This window comes from Thermobia domestica, chromosome 18, assembly GCF_964235325.1.
Source record: "Thermobia domestica chromosome 18, izTheDome1.hap1.1, whole genome shotgun sequence".
Taxonomy (NCBI): domain Eukaryota; kingdom Metazoa; phylum Arthropoda; class Insecta; order Zygentoma; family Lepismatidae; genus Thermobia; species Thermobia domestica.
In genome coordinates, this window is record NC_137471.1 from 161837092 (window position 1) to 161852650 (window position 15559).

At 37.1% G+C, this 15559-nt stretch overlaps 1 protein-coding gene across 1 annotated transcript; it reads left to right on the top strand.

Annotated features, from left to right (window-relative positions):
• Positions 1–497: 497 nt before the first annotated feature.
• On the top strand, positions 498–13563 carry LOC145676207 (uncharacterized). Its single transcript, XM_081747129.1, has 4 exons — positions 498–571; positions 7995–8236; positions 10051–10222; positions 13409–13563. Exons 2-4 carry the CDS (start codon positions 8042–8044, stop codon positions 13468–13470), a joined length of 429 nt encoding a protein of 142 aa, XP_081603255.1. The 5' UTR covers positions 498–571; positions 7995–8041; the 3' UTR covers positions 13471–13563.
• The last annotated feature ends 1996 nt before the right edge of the window (positions 13564–15559 follow it).

Here is a 15559-nt window from a genome sequence, read left to right on the forward strand (position 1 = left end):
AAAAACCTTTGAAACCTGTGAACCTTTTTTTTTTTTTTTTTTTTTTAACGAACATCATTCTTTTCTTTATCGGCAAAGTTACACAGTACAATTTTCTGGTCTTGTGTTGCTGCACATTGCATTTTCCATGCCACAAAAAAAGCTGTAGCAATAGGCAAGTTATTTTCCTATTGAATTACATTAACTAGATGCTTGAAGTTTTTTGGGTGATACTGAAGTTAACTTTTACTACAAAAGAGCTCGACGTTAGAACCCTAATAGCATGTTGGTTTGCAGCAAGTCTTTCATTATATTTGATTTTAACTTGCTAGACTTTCCGTGTACTGTACACCTGCTGCAGGCTTTTTGAAAGAGTTACCCGCAAATGTCGTAATTTGATTTTCACTTGCTAGATTTTACTTACCTCGGAGGCTTGCTGGAGATTTGTAGCAAGTGTATCAGTTCTAGTTTCTACCAACAGGTGGCACAAAAGTCCAATTTTAGAAATTTCGCGCCAGGTCGCCATTTGTACAGGTGCTAAGGTAGAAGCAAGGTTCGTATATAGGTAGAAGTGGATAATTAAGATAATTACGTAAGTATCCAGATGTAGAGATAATTTATATTTTAAACGTGTATTGTTTGACTAAGTTGAGAAAAATATACTTGAGTGTATGTTCGTATGCAGTAAATGTTTACTTGCATTATACCCTTGTGTACGGGAAGGTTCTAGATTACTGGTTTGTAAATGGCATTCAAAATTAATCAGTTTCTACAGCACAATATGTCTTTATATACGTAAAAACACACACACATATCTTAATTATCTGATATGAGCCGTAATTCCTACTGTCTATTTTCAGTTGTTACTATGAAGTGGACAATCAGGACAAATAAAAAAATTCAAAATAACTTATCACTGGTCCATCTCTATCATTATTCGATGTTACTATATATTGGTTAATAAAACCAATGTCCTATTTTGTAACATTGGCTACAATGTGACTTGTGTATTTAATATGTACTCGAACTCATGTTTAAATACTGTGCTACTGCAAGTGAAGATTTGCTGTGAAGTTTACTTGCATTATACCCTTGTGTACGGGAAGGTTCTAGATTACTGGTCCCCCATGTAGATTAGTAGTTGGGTAGGTTTTAAAGTTTATACATTTAGCTTATACAGTATTGCCGAGCGAGCGTTAGCGAGTGAAGGCGGGTTAGAGCCCCGCAGGGCACGTTGTTTTCTGTCTTTATTACTGCTCAATGGGAAGGGGGACCAGTAATCTAGAACCTTGCCCTTGTGTACATTGATAGTTAATTGAATACTTATGTAATTGTAGCTTTTTGATCCTGATTTCCACTTCATTAAAATCGAGAACGGGGGAAAGATACCGATGGTAATTGCAAATAATGGCTTAACTTTAATTATTCCCCTCCACTATCAAAAAATCGAAATACTTAATTCACAGTGTACTATTACCTTTTAGATGTATCCCTGCTCTATCAAACCTACGAAAAAGTGCAATAGTCTACTCAATTCACACAGTATTGCCGAGCGAACGAAGGTGGGTTAGTAGCCCCGCAACGCTCCTTGTGTTCTTGAAATTCATTACCGTGGTGGTGGTAGTAGTAGTAGTAGTAAGAACTCGAAATTACCATTCCTTACCTCATTTCTCCTACAAATTTTGCAGATGTCTTGTCAAAATGGAGGGGAGTAACTAAAGTTAATACAAAATAATGGAGAAGTCTAGGAACGCCCCTCCAGTTTCACTGGGCAAAAAGCTGCGGCATTACTCGAGCAGACGGCTCTACCAAATTTTCACACATTTATTGCGTTTTCCGATTTCTTCTTGCAGAGCATGCACTAAATGAGGAGCTAATGCATAAACCACGAACTAATTTGTGCTAGGTGGCCACTAAAAGCACGAATGCTATCTAACCGAGTCAGGGCAGGAACGCAGCAGGGGGCCCGAGCGGAGCGAGGGGTGCGTCCGTAGGGAGCAGGCGCGTCAGCGACGGGGGCATACGCATAAACAAGGATAGTGGAAAAATACATAAGACATCCGAAATAATTTTCACCTTCAAACACACTTAAGTAATTGTAATAACTCTTACTTTCAAAGTGGCTTCACTGGTTTCCCGGGTACAAATGGCCCGCTGCGAGGAGGAATTCGTTTGTTTTGAATTTTTACTTCTTTTCCACACGTCACATAGTTGATTTTACGTTTTAACACACCATGACGCTGCAAAAACTATAATATGACACTTCTTATCACCCAAACGACATAAGTGTATTAACCGCCTGCCCGGAACACCGACATATATTGCCACAAAAGTGCCGAAGCCACCCTTCCCCATCCTGCTTGCTCTGGGGTGAGGAGCAAGGTTCTAGAACACTCTTCCTCTCCATTGAGTTGTAATAAACGTAGAAGCAACGTGCCCTGGGGGCTTCAAACGCGCTTTCATTCGCTCGGCAATAGTGCGTGTGGATTAAGTATTGATTTGTTGTACAGAAAGCAGCGAATCTCACTCACGTGAGAGGACCAGTGTTCTAAAACCTTCCCCGAACTAAGCTAACTGAAGCTCGTAATTTGTTTGGGAACCATGGATCCGCTTCCAAATTACCCGATCGAGTCACCATAGGAAACCGGGAAAGGGGGCATGTGTTAATTTTAGTCAAAGTTTTGAGAAAATTACCGTGCGAAATGGAGAATTTGTCGTTTGTATGCTTGATAATACGTGAAGATGTATTTGTTTCATAAGTGATGATGGAATTACTTAGCGGAATGTTACAGCATCGTTGGATTGTGGAAGTTTCCGAGCGGTACGTGCTAATATTTAAGAACGACACCGCGTTTGTTAAATCGAACAGATATTGAAGGAGGTCCAGCAAAAGGTGAACTATTTGTATTTTCCAAAATACAGGGTAAATAATCATAGTGAGTTTTTTTTAAGCTACAATAACTCTTAACAAATCTGTTTACACAGCACATTTAAAGAAATAAATAATATGGTATGTATTAGCAGGGTTTGAAAAAACCCGGCCCGGGCTTTTTTGAAAAAGCCCAACCCACCTGGGCCCATATGGGTTTTTCGGGTATAATTGGGGTTTTTCAGATTTTTTCGAAATGTTTCAATGTCTTTGGGCTAAAAGTGTTAAAATGTGATTTATATTTGAAGATTGTCATTGTCACAACTTGCAACAATTTTCTACTCACTGCTCTTTTGAAAAAATTGCCGTCATTTTGAAATTTTACATTAGATTCCCGAGAAAATCTGTACAGCAAATTTAGCGTAACTCATGCTTTTACTGTCGAAATTTCAACTTAAAAGACTGAAAATTGCGCTTTGTACCGTGGATACTCGCTGTTTTGAAAAAATGGCCGCCATTTTGATATTTTACGTTGGTATACCGCCAAAATCTATGCAGGAAATTTAGTGTGTCTCGTGCTTGTACTCTGAAAATTTTAACTTAAAAGGCCGGAAGTTGTACCCTGTAGTGTGTGTGGTAGAGGCAGTCAAACGAGTTGAGTTGCTTTTGTGTTTAACGTCCCTTTCAGCAGCGAGGCTATATGAGACGGGACCTACTGATTAACATGGAATCCGAACCACATGAGCTCCCTCCGGGAACCAAACCTGGGTCTCCCACGCCGAAGACGCGTACACTAACCGCTTAGTCATGAAGGAGCTCGGCAGACAAACGAACAAATATACATCAAGTCATCCAGAAGCCTGACTGACGTTTGCCAAATATGAATACCAAAAGGGGTCTATTAATTTAAAACAAAGATACAATTCATGTTATATGAAATAAATAAATGTTTCAAAATGTTTTATATGAAATTAACATTTTCCAGCGTAAATGAACTTCCCATATTTTCTCCATGAGAATACGGACACCTCAGATCCCCCCTCAACTTTCCAACACAGTGCAATGAACTGTAGTCTGGTTATGAACAAAAGTATAATAGGCCGCCGTGGCTCAGTGGTAGAGCGTTCACCTCTGGTGCATGGGGTCCCTAGTTCGATCCCAGCTCGCGCCAAGTGAGCTTTGTGGTGGACAAACACCTTGTGCGTGGGTTTTTTGGGAATCTCACGTTTCCTCCCACTTTCTTCATTCCGTCATTTCATTCATTTCTCATCATCACCGTCACCTTGAGCATAGCAGGCATAACCGTGAGACTAAAACTAAAAGATTCAATTTAATTTTTTTTTTTCCAAGAATATAATAAGCGAAAGTTCACTAAGCACCAGCTGCTTTTCTCTCTTCGTACCCTGCAATTAATTGTGCGGACTGAAGATGCCTAAAAACTTAAGATGTGCTATAAAAATGCTTTATAGGAAAACAATATGCAAATTATTTAAATCAGTGGTACAATCTGCCTTCAATATTCTTCGCGCGTTTAGCAATATTTATTTACATGGCTGTATTTGCCAAAATTACGTTCGTCAGTTTAATCTGATGAAAAGCTGATTTTTCTCCTTGTGTCGTGTGTAATTGTCAGGACCAGATTTACATTTTTCTAAGACCTGGACCAAAGCAGAATTCTGTACCCTAGCCTCTGAAAAAGATTATAATTCTTGTTAACTTATCTAATGTGTTGCCGGAGAAAAGGTTAGTCATCTTCCCTGTGTTTGTAAATGTAGAAACACTCAAAGCCATCTTTTTTCTTTTAATGTTCCGGAAATTATCCGAGTTTCCATAAAATGCAATGGAAAAAGTAACATTGCAAATTTCGCTCGCTATCAAGTCGGATTTCGCCCGCTATCAGGGTGGTGTAATAACTTCCTCGAAACTGTTACCTGCAACAGTCCACTGTTCATTCACTAATTACAGGATTTCCAGCCAGTCAGATTTTTTTTTTTTTAACTTTTCGAATAAGCTGATATTGATAGCAGAAATGGAACGGAGTTAAAATACGAAACATTTCCCTGTCACGACTAAATTTACGGGGACGCGGGACACTCGGGCCCAAAAACGGGACTGCCCCGTTTTTTACGGGACGTATGGCAGGCTTAAGCGTAAAATAAACAGTTTTATTGTTGAAGTATTCATTTCCGATCCTTCTGCGTTTAATTTCCTGAGCACTTCTTTCACGGCGTTGAACTCAGCACTTGAAATAGTAAGCGGTATATAGTCTTCGAAACCCCGAGCATTAAGCTTCTTAAATTTGACAAGAATTTTTACGCTATTGCTGGTGTTGATTCTACAGAATGCTTATTTGAAGAGTAGCAACAAATGACTGAACTAAACTGTTATTGTTGGAGAACCAAATTTTAGTTGAAGAAACTTGTGTTTTACATCAAAAGTAAGAAATAATACTAGTAGTTTTACTAATGTATTTACATGTGTACTAATAGTACCGGCACCTATGACCTTAAACCCGTCAAACGTATCAGTGATAATATCCCTCGGGGTTGCCAAGTCGACGAGCATACTATTCACGGAAAATATTTTCGAAAGTACAAAATCGCTTATTTTACTTCAAATAGGCTATAAGCATAACCCATACATTAATTTGTTGTATAACTATCTCAAGCTAAGGTAAGTTTAAAAAAAAACCTTTAGTGCATTCAGAACTTTATAAAGGTCTTATGTTGAATGTTATTGTATACCTTAACATGAAAGCCTCTAATTCGCCCAAGGAAAGTCTAAAATCTGATGAAAATCACTTACAATGTGATCACCTTAGTTGTACCAACAATATACTAACAAATAGGTCAAAAACTCAGGTGGGTTTTAAAGTGGGTTTTTTCAGGTGGGCCCAACCCGAAAAAACCCACCGGGTTTTTTCGGGCTGCGCCCACTTGGGCAAACCCTGTGTATTAGTTACAAGTTTTCATCTATTTTGTCGCATAGGGTGACCCTGTCTTTTCGCCATCAATTGGATGGCATTCTTGATATGAACATACTGTTTGACAGTGACATAATCTGACGCGTTCAAGTAGTTCGGCAAGCATCCTATCGTTTGACAGAGAATGGCATTCTAATATGCGCTTGTGGTTTTACAATTTATTAATATTTTATATTTTTTTTTAAAAAAAAAGCTTTACTTTCATTTGAAAAGAATTAAAGGAAGTCTGAGACAAATACCTTATAACCCTCTATACTAGCACCTATCCAGGACGCGGAGCCGCCTCCGCATAAACCCATCTTTTTTAAAGTTAATTTTGTGGACTGTCTCATCAGACCCTTACAGGCTTATGGGATATAATATTGCCATATTCTTCTCTGAGTACGGGGCCGCGGTGGCTCAGCGATAATGTTCACCTCTTGTGCGTGGGGCCTGGTTCTATTCCAGCTTGCGTTAAGTGGGCTTTGTGGTGAACAAACACCATGTGTAAGGGTTTTCTCTTGGTTCTCCCATTTCCTCCCACTTTCTTCATTTCACCATTTCATTCTTATCATCACCGTCTCCCTTAGCCTCGGAGAAAAGTTTTGGGACGTTAAACTCAATATTTAATTTCATTCTCTGAGTACAGGAGTCTTTGCTTAAATACTTCGGGTACTGAAGTACCATTTTTTTGTTGATATCTGAAAGTTAATAATCGAAACAACTTCCGCAACGTTATGCGAGAATTGGTACTATTGAAATGTAGCATTTTCTTCAATACTAGTGTGGACAGCTTTTTTTTTTTTTTTTTTTTTTTTTAAGGAAAACGGAACAGTAGAATACATTATCTGCCATTAATCGATTTGTTACTTTCATTCTTATTAAAAGTTCGTTTCATTCGTATTTAAAGTTATATAGCCTGATCTCTTTCATTATTACTACTACTCAGCTGATGATGTAGGGATAGTGTGTCTGGTTCCCAAGCATCGTTCGGTAGGTTGAGCGTGGGCACCAAGCTTGCTCCGGGCAGCCGTCTTGACTGAAGTTTTCCTAGTTTCTCAGTGCCACCAGGCGAATGCCAAGATAGTACCTTTTATAAGGCCATGGCTGCTGCATTTCAAGATCCTTGACCTTCCCCTTTCCCTAAGGATTGTATGCGTAAAGGACTAGAGAAATTGTATTCAATTCATTATTACTATCTCAATTATTTATATATTGGAACCAGAGGGGACGTGGGGAAAAAATTGTCGGAGCTGATCTTTGATTTGTAATCTTTAGTTGGGCCGAATGACTTCTTGATATGTCTTCAAGTTCCCAGGTGTGGCAAAACCAAGATGTCAACTAAATCTAATATGGCCGTCACTCTGTCACTCAGGTTTAGTGTTTCTCTCTGTAACTTGGAGATTTAAAGCACATACATTGGCTAAATCTCAACAGAACACATTACATATTATGCTGGGTCAACCAAAGAACGTTTGTTTGTTTTTCGTATAGTGTAAAAATTGAACTTTTACATTGTGTTGGGGAATTCTGCTGGACTTCAGTTGGTCGAATTCGACCCTTAATTGGTAATCTCTAACGGGCAGGTTTGGCAGACATATTTCTGAAGGGCCCTATTGTGTTTGCCTGGCTACAGTATCTTTATTAGCTGTTGTCACTCGGATGGTTAAGCCATTTTCCTGTCAGCTCCATTAAAATAGGCGTGGTAAAAATGTGGGTGAATAAGAGCCATAATGTTTTTTTCTCGTAATAACGGTTAACCTTCCGATTTTGATATGCCAAATCCCTGTAGGTGTAAATTATTTTTTTAAGGAGTGTAAGTTACGTGATGAACCGGGGATCAAACCTGGGACCTTCGAGAATACGTCCGATGTGCTACCAACTGCGCAGCCAATCGATTCACTTCTCAACCACATAACTTCCACTCTATAAAAAGTTGTATACGTTCTCTTTATTGTTAGTTCCCTTTTTTCTCTACGTAATTACATTCACCAAGCTTTTTGTTGCTGGTGTAACTTTTATTGTAAACTAAGATTATTCTATATATACAGTATATATATACCTTAGAAATCTAAAAAGGAACAGGGTAGTGGTAGCTCATATAATTTCACGGAATGTATACGCTTTGTGAACGTTACAATTTATTCAACTTTACACTGACGTAAATGAAATTACCTGTTGCAGGACATGAATCGTTTTCGAATCGACAGTGGAGTATTCTACAACAATGGATGATAGATTTATCAAACAGTGTAAATAATCTGGATAAAAAGGTGAATAATATTCTAGGCAGTAAGGCTGTATCAGAAGAAGACGAGAATGACGACCATTTTGCTTCTTTGGGCGTGCTACTGTTGAAAACATTGGAAGACTTCCATAAGTTTGAACAACAGTTGAAGGACAACTCTAAACTCAGATTGAAATTGGTAAGCAACATTTTTCCTTGAATGTAGCTGTGTATATTATATTGTAGTTGGAGTTTATTCTGAGATCCTAATTCTACAGGTATTCACCTGTTCATCGATATGTCAGGCGTTACTTTTTATTTTATATTTATAGGTTATACCTTTCTAGCATGTAGTGAATGCTACTTTCTTTGATCTATGTTTTTTTATTCACTGATAGAAGTCATGGGGAACCTCCCCGATATTTCGTTCTCTCATACAGTCTGAAACTACTTGGCACATACATTATGTGCTTCTCATCTAATGCTGTGTGGTAAACCGTATTCCTCAAAGTACTGTTTACGTGGGCCTGTTCGAACCAGTTACCCATGGTGGCTCAGTAGTAGAGTGCTCACTTCTAGTTTCAAGGATCCGTGTTCGATCGCAGCCCCTGCCAACATCGTGCTCGTGGGATTTATCGGGGCTTTCCCATTTCCTTCTACTTTCTCATTCCACCATTTCTTTCATCCATCCTTTGTCGTCTCCTTCACCCTAAGCTCGCACAACCATAGGGAGCTAAACTAAGTATTTCGTTTCATTTCGCTTAATTTCTTTTTGAAGCAATGTTAGCCTTAAACAGTCGACGGAATCGATTGAAAGTTAATTTTAAAAGGTGTGGAGCGTTGGGTAATTATTCGCTAGGTTGTGAGTTCTAATTACTTTTATAGTCATCCTGATTTTTTTTAAAGTTTTTTATAGTTCCACGTAGACATTTCCGAAGTGCATCACTGAGAAGAGACGGGGGCTTAGTAAACCCAAGATTTTTTTGAGTTCGACAGTTTCCACTATAGCTTGAAAAACAGAAGGGCAAAGATTGGCACGTGGGAATTATCCAATCAAATTTATTAGTGCCTAATACATTATGGAATACTTCTATCTTTCTTTTGTAGATGCTAGTGATAACATGGGCAACAAGCACCATATTGTTGACATAAGTATTGTATATTATTATGATGTTGATGATTGTTTGAAAGTTTGCTCATGTCATGTAAGCTGCGTACTAGATTTTTACGAATAGAATTGGATCATGCTTATTTTTAGGCAAATACGATATTTTATTTCTGTAAATACTTTTAGTTTACTAGAAAAGTGAAAAGATAACTAATAGTTGAAACCTCTGTATAGTCTTTCTTAAACAGGTTAATGATCTAGCTTCTTCTGTTGCATGCTTGCAAAACCTGCAGAAGCTTATTCGGAAATAATTTCTCTATTGAAAATTTTTATTACATTACCGAGCTCCAGTTCCTTTACTGTTGCTTGAAACGGGCAAGGAACTATCTCCGATTTTCAGTTTCTGCTGATGGCCTTCACTCGTAGTGATTTTATTTGTGCACCGAAAAAGAGAGAGCTTATATACCAGATGGCTCTACGAATAGATGGCAGAAACCTCTCTGTATTTTTTTTTTAACTTGGTTCAAAATTTCAGAGAAGGAAGCTCATAACCATGTAAAGGGTTCTATTTATTTTCCATATTCTCCATTGTTAAAATCAGTTGACTGATTCGTGATTAGCAAATAATTCAACAGTGAAATTGTTGCAGGAATGAACAAAATAGAAAATCACAATACGCCACGTATTAAATCCTTTATGTGGATAGGAACAGCCTTCTCTGCAAGCTTATACTCTCTAGGTTTAAATTTGTAATATCCACTTTTGTTTAATGTGAGTGGGAAAAACACGTTTTAGAGGAAAAAGATAGTTCTTAATAAGACAACTTTAGTCTCTTACATGTAATATGTAAGCTTGTAGTTGCTTATTGTGAAAAATAGAAGCATTAAATATCTGCATTTTTTCAGGTTCAAATGTTAATCAGTACTGGTGGTCGTGATGAGAAGACGCTCATCTATAATATGCTCCGACGCCTCTTACATGATGAATTGGCCCAGATGTTCACGTTAAGTGGGAGATCGACGAAGAAATTGGATAAGAAAGCGTTCATTGGGACACAAATTGGGAATATTGTATTACGTAAGTACTTTATATAAAATTTTCTTTATACTGATACCTATAAATCTCACTGCTCCGATCGGACTACCTGATGAGGTTTCCCTTTGTCTTTAGTTCCAGCAGACGAATGATGGGATGGTAGATTCTGGGACTCTGCCTGTCCACATCCTTCCCTTCCCTTATCCCGGCCTGAGCCTTAGATACCCAAGAGGTATAAATACATTCTTTCAAGTTTACTTTGTGAATATGTCTAAGATTTTAAAAGGTGAGGGCAGTAAGCTATAAATAATATGCATTTTAAAATTTTTGAAAGATTTTGCAACTTTGTTATGCTATCACCCACATCGTATATTGCACCAAGACACCAACATGGCAATTCTTCATTAAGATGTCAGGTAGGTGTTGCTGAAATAAACTGAAATAATTGCTGGGAGTAAATTAACTTTGGAACATCGGTGATTCTTGACGCTACATTCGAATTATTGAATTAGGCAGCTGTTTAGCGTGATTTTATTTTAAATAAATATTGAAATAGTTGTCATGACTTATGACTTAACCCTCGTATTAAAAGAGGTTCCATAAAAATATTAAATGTAGTTTTAAAATATTTATATAGTATTGCGCTTTACTCACCAGAAGGAAGACATTTTTCAGTTTTACCTATATATTGTCTGTTTACCAGAAATGTGGAAATATCTGCAAATTTGTGTAGCTATCAATATCGGGCCTGATATTTTAGTCGTAATTTTTAACAAGTGACAAACCTGTAAGACGAGTCCGAGTTTCTTTCAACAAAATGTGTCGTTGGAAGTTTAAATTTTTCCTATTCTTTTTTGTTACTTTATACGTAGGACGACCTTTGGCTCTTAGAAGTTGTCTGTTGCCGTTTAAATAAGTTTTCGGGGCCAATTTACTGCTGAAATATTCGCTTGTCGCCTGCGGTGACGTTAGGGTTGGGAAGTGCTTTCTCCCATGTACAACAATGATCCGGTAACTTACCTTGATTCGAGGCTTTGTTTGCCTTTAGAGGCGCGTCAATATTGTCACTAACGAAGACGTAAACACATCTGCTTCTAACTCGAAAATACGAATTTGAGAGAAAAATCTATATATAAAAAAAAAGGTCCGATTATCAAAATTCAAGAAAAAACTTGCGAGTTTTTCTCGCTTTTAGAATTTCAAATTTGATCTTTCTTTGAAAGATAGAATCGTGGGAAGCGTTCTCATATAAATCAAATAATAAATCTTTATATACTAATGATAGTGCTCTCCATGCTTTTCCCTTCGAAAGTTTTTTTTTTAATTTTTATTTTATTTTTAAACTTGTTTTGCATAGTTGTTTGTAAGAATTTAGATTTTAATTCTCACAGCCAATAGAACTACATATTGTATGAATAAATTTTATATTTCTTTTTTCGCGCTATAGTTTACAGTTTGTAAACTGCAGCAATGGCCGTGGTGTTTACCTTGTATTTTTCATTTAAGATGAGAAAAACAAAGGGATGGAATTAACTCCATGTCCAAGCTGCTTTGTACAATATGAATAAATAATTCCAGATCTTTCTGTCCTTACGAAAAAATGTGAATATATTGATGTAGTCTTGTTCATAAAACTTCGTCCTTACCAGTGTCTTGCATTGCTGTGTATACTCAAATACAATTTTTAAAAATTAATTATTTCTGTTTTGAGATGCGTGTAAGAAAGTGTACATTAGTACTACTGATGAGAAAGTGAAAGAAAACATAGGCGATTGGCTGCACCAAGCTAAAACTAGGTTGATTAGGCTGTAAGTAGTATGCAATTTTATAATTGATGGGTTTGTAAATGAAAACTAGATTTTGGGTTTCGTAAAAGGAAACTAGACTGGATATTTAATAGATTTCTTAATCGCGTCAGCGACTGATAAATCCCTGTATTATAACGCAAATGCCACCTATAATGCAGCCCTTTATTACACACTTAAAGAAATCTTTAATAATTGTCAAATATCATATAAGGGTAATACGTACTTCTGCTTTGTAGTAAAAGTTATGCGTTTCGCTTCTTTAAGCTGATTCGTTGAATGGCTCGAGGGCTGATTAGATACGCAGTACATCTGTTTAAAATATTGTCGAGGACCCAAGTTTTGTCCTCGAGTGTACCAGCTAGATTCAGAAGGATGATGAAATCGGAGTGTAGTACTGAAGTACAAGATGGTCATACAGGTGTCTTATTTAGAATTGAATGTAGAAACAAAAGTAACAAGCAGGACCTCTTTTATCAATTTGTAAGAATGAAACGGAAACACACTTGAGAATAGGTGATTGTTTGAAGACAAAGAATATAGTAAGCTGACTGGACATTCATGAAGTCACGTTTAGGTTTCTTAAACTGAACATTTCAAGAATACAAGACTCGGAGAAGAAACAATAGGTGACGAAGATAACACGCGACAGTGTTGTCCACCACAAAGAAATTATTAAAATCCCTGAAAAGGACACACAGGGGCTCATTCTGGTTCATTTTGCTCACTCTGACTCATTCTGTTCATTCGCGCTTATTCCCCTCAGTCGGATTCGGATTCTTAAGATCTCAGTCTCTACACCAAACTACAGTCTCTCCATATCCATTTATAACCTGTAGCAGTACAGTAAACAACTCTATTGAACCGAGTATCTCAAAAAGCGGATTCAACGTCTTTACCGCCGATGCAATGGAACAGCAGACGTAGAAGATACAAAAGATGCCAGTGTTTATTAACCCTCAAGAAACCTAAACTGTGTACTGAATGTCTCATTCCTTTAAACAATTACACGTTCTAAGTCTCAGTTATTAGAAACAAGCACAGTCTTTAATCACTCACTTCTCAAACAAATCACCAGAATTTAGAGAAAAAATATCCAGCCAGAGAAAGAAAAAAGGTTTAGTTTGTATATAATATATTAGATTCGGGATAGCGTTGATAGATACTACTTATATAAGATTTAAGGTAAAACGCTGAGATAGTGATGAAGATATTGCACAAGCTGCGTGGGTGGACAATATATCGTAGTAGGCAGTATTTCTAGTAGAACACTCGAAATATAAAAGTAAACTCCAGTAGACACCTTGATTACAGACATTGTGGAATTAATAAAGCGAAAACTACTTTAAAATTAATTTAATGAAATATGTAATGAATTTATAATATAAGAAATTGACGGTTTGCATTTCCTTTTATATTTCAGTAAGGAGAAGCAGCAAAAAGAGGAAGCAGCTGCAGTTGGTGGGGAACAAGTGGAAGAATTAACGTAGTACTTTGAAAAGCAAATTTTGTATTACATATTTAGCCCATGGACGAAAAAAAAAAGTTAACTAACAAGGGGAAAATATAATTAATGAAACTAAATTAAGTGTTGTTCATTTATATTATTTAGAATACTTTCCTTATAATATTGAAGTATTAATTTCTTTTATGTTTTTATTTAATTTCCTTTAGAATATGAACACGAGCCTATAAAAGTCGAAATATTTTTAAATAGACATGAAAAGAGCTAAAATCACCGGCAAGCATTCCAGTTTTCACCCTCCGACGTGTGCTGTTAAGTTAAAAAAGTATTTCTTGCTGTAACGTAAGTCTAGGGTGAGATTTTTCAACATCAAAGGTATAAAAAAAAAAGGTGGGCATTCTAGAGTCTTATTGATGCATCCATTCTCAGAAGATCAAGGTTTATGCACTAGCGTTTAGTTATAGTTTTGTCGAGGAATTCCATGTGGTTGGATTATAATTGCTATAATCAGGAAGCTTACACACATGTTAAAACTGTTTTAACGAACCACAATGCAGATACAAATAATAACTTGATTTTTCACGGTTACAGCAAAAGAATTTTTAGATTATTTTGTCACATTTTGCTGTTGCAGAATTTTAGGCCATATTGTCATTTTCTTTCATATCAATTGCATTCTTGTATGAGTGTAAGTTTGCATGCAGTACCTTCTGCAAGCGTTTCACTTCCATAAGTCATGTGTAAGTCAGCAGGCAGTGGCGAGATGAGCATTAACCTTCGCGGCCTAGACTTTCCATTGTAAAAGAAAAATGCATGTTTTATTATTTCTTTTACAAGTACATTACTTGGTCTCGCCAAGTGGTATATTTGTATTATACCAAATAATGCACTTTTCTTCTGCAATGAAAGTGCAAGCTGTACTCGCTAATGCATCCTTCAATGTGCTATCACTAGCAGAAGACTTGCAGAGGAAGTAAAGTGCTTGCTGCAGGCTTGCTATGCTAAGTTCCGCACACTTGCAGTAGACTTGCAATGTAAGTATATACCTGCAGAAGACTTACTACACTCACTTGATGAAAACCTGCTGTAGCCTTGCAATGTAAGTATATACTTGCAGAAGACTTACTACAAACTTGCTGTAGACTTGTTAGGGACTTGCAGTGCAAGTCGTATACTTGCAGAGACTTGCTTATAACCTACAAAAACTTGCTGCCAACTTGTTGTGCACTTGCAGTGCAAGTGACATACTTGCTGAGACTTGCGTCAAACCTGGACTAGCTTGCTGGCAACTTGCTGCGCACTTGCAGTGCAAGTAGAAACTTGCTTTGCAAACTTACCATACATTTGCACTGCAGGCGTGCTGCAAGTTCGAAGAGCGTCAACTAGGAAGTTTGCATTAAACTTGCATCAAACTTGCAGACTTGCATCACAAGTCTGCTGCAAGTTTGCCAGACTTGAATTGCAAATCTGCTGCAAGTTTGTTGCAAGTCATTTTTGCTATCTGGGAAATCTTATACCTAGCTTTCGTATCGATTCCTGACACGGACTGTAACCTCTATTAAATTGTCAATCCGAAAGCCACTCCCTGTTAGATCTCCTAATTTTATCTCGCTTCTTACTCTCGCTCATCTTTAAATAGAAATTAAAAGAAATACCGCGAAACAAATGTCGCATTTCTCTCTTTCATCCTAGTACGAAACAAGATTAAATTAGACACTTCTGTGACACGAAGGAGCTATTTCGAAAATAGAGTTATGCTTCTATGAAAAACAACTTCATAAAGATGTAGGCCCACAATAAATCGATGGGTATACGGACAAAGGTGATATGTCCATGCCGTAATTTTTGCAGGTAACAACATTCAATGCATCTCACAAATCAGAGGTTCATGCAAAACTTTGTTTTTATTAATGGAATATTTACTGGAGGTTCTTTTGTTTTAATGTAATGTGCACCAATTGCAAAAATACTTCGGGCATTATCCATATCAGCCAAAACCTCACTTTCGAAGAAAAATGGACATATCTCCTTTGTGCAGATACCCATCGAAATGATAGTAGTGTAAAGTATTGTTTTCTTTCTTGTTTATTGATATCAGATCATTTGAGA

Bases quoted from the DNA above. Each gene is read 5' to 3' on its own strand.
- LOC145676207 (XM_081747129.1), top strand. From the start codon at position 8,042: ATGATAGATTTATCAAACAGTGTAAATAATCTGGATAAAAAGGTGAAT. The intron at 8,237-10,050 runs GTAAGCAACATT...GCATTTTTTCAG, and splicing joins CTAAACTCAGATTGAAATTG to GTTCAAATGTTAATCAGTAC. The intron at 10,223-13,408 runs GTAAGTACTTTA...TTTATATTTCAG, and splicing joins AATTGGGAATATTGTATTAC to TAAGGAGAAGCAGCAAAAAG.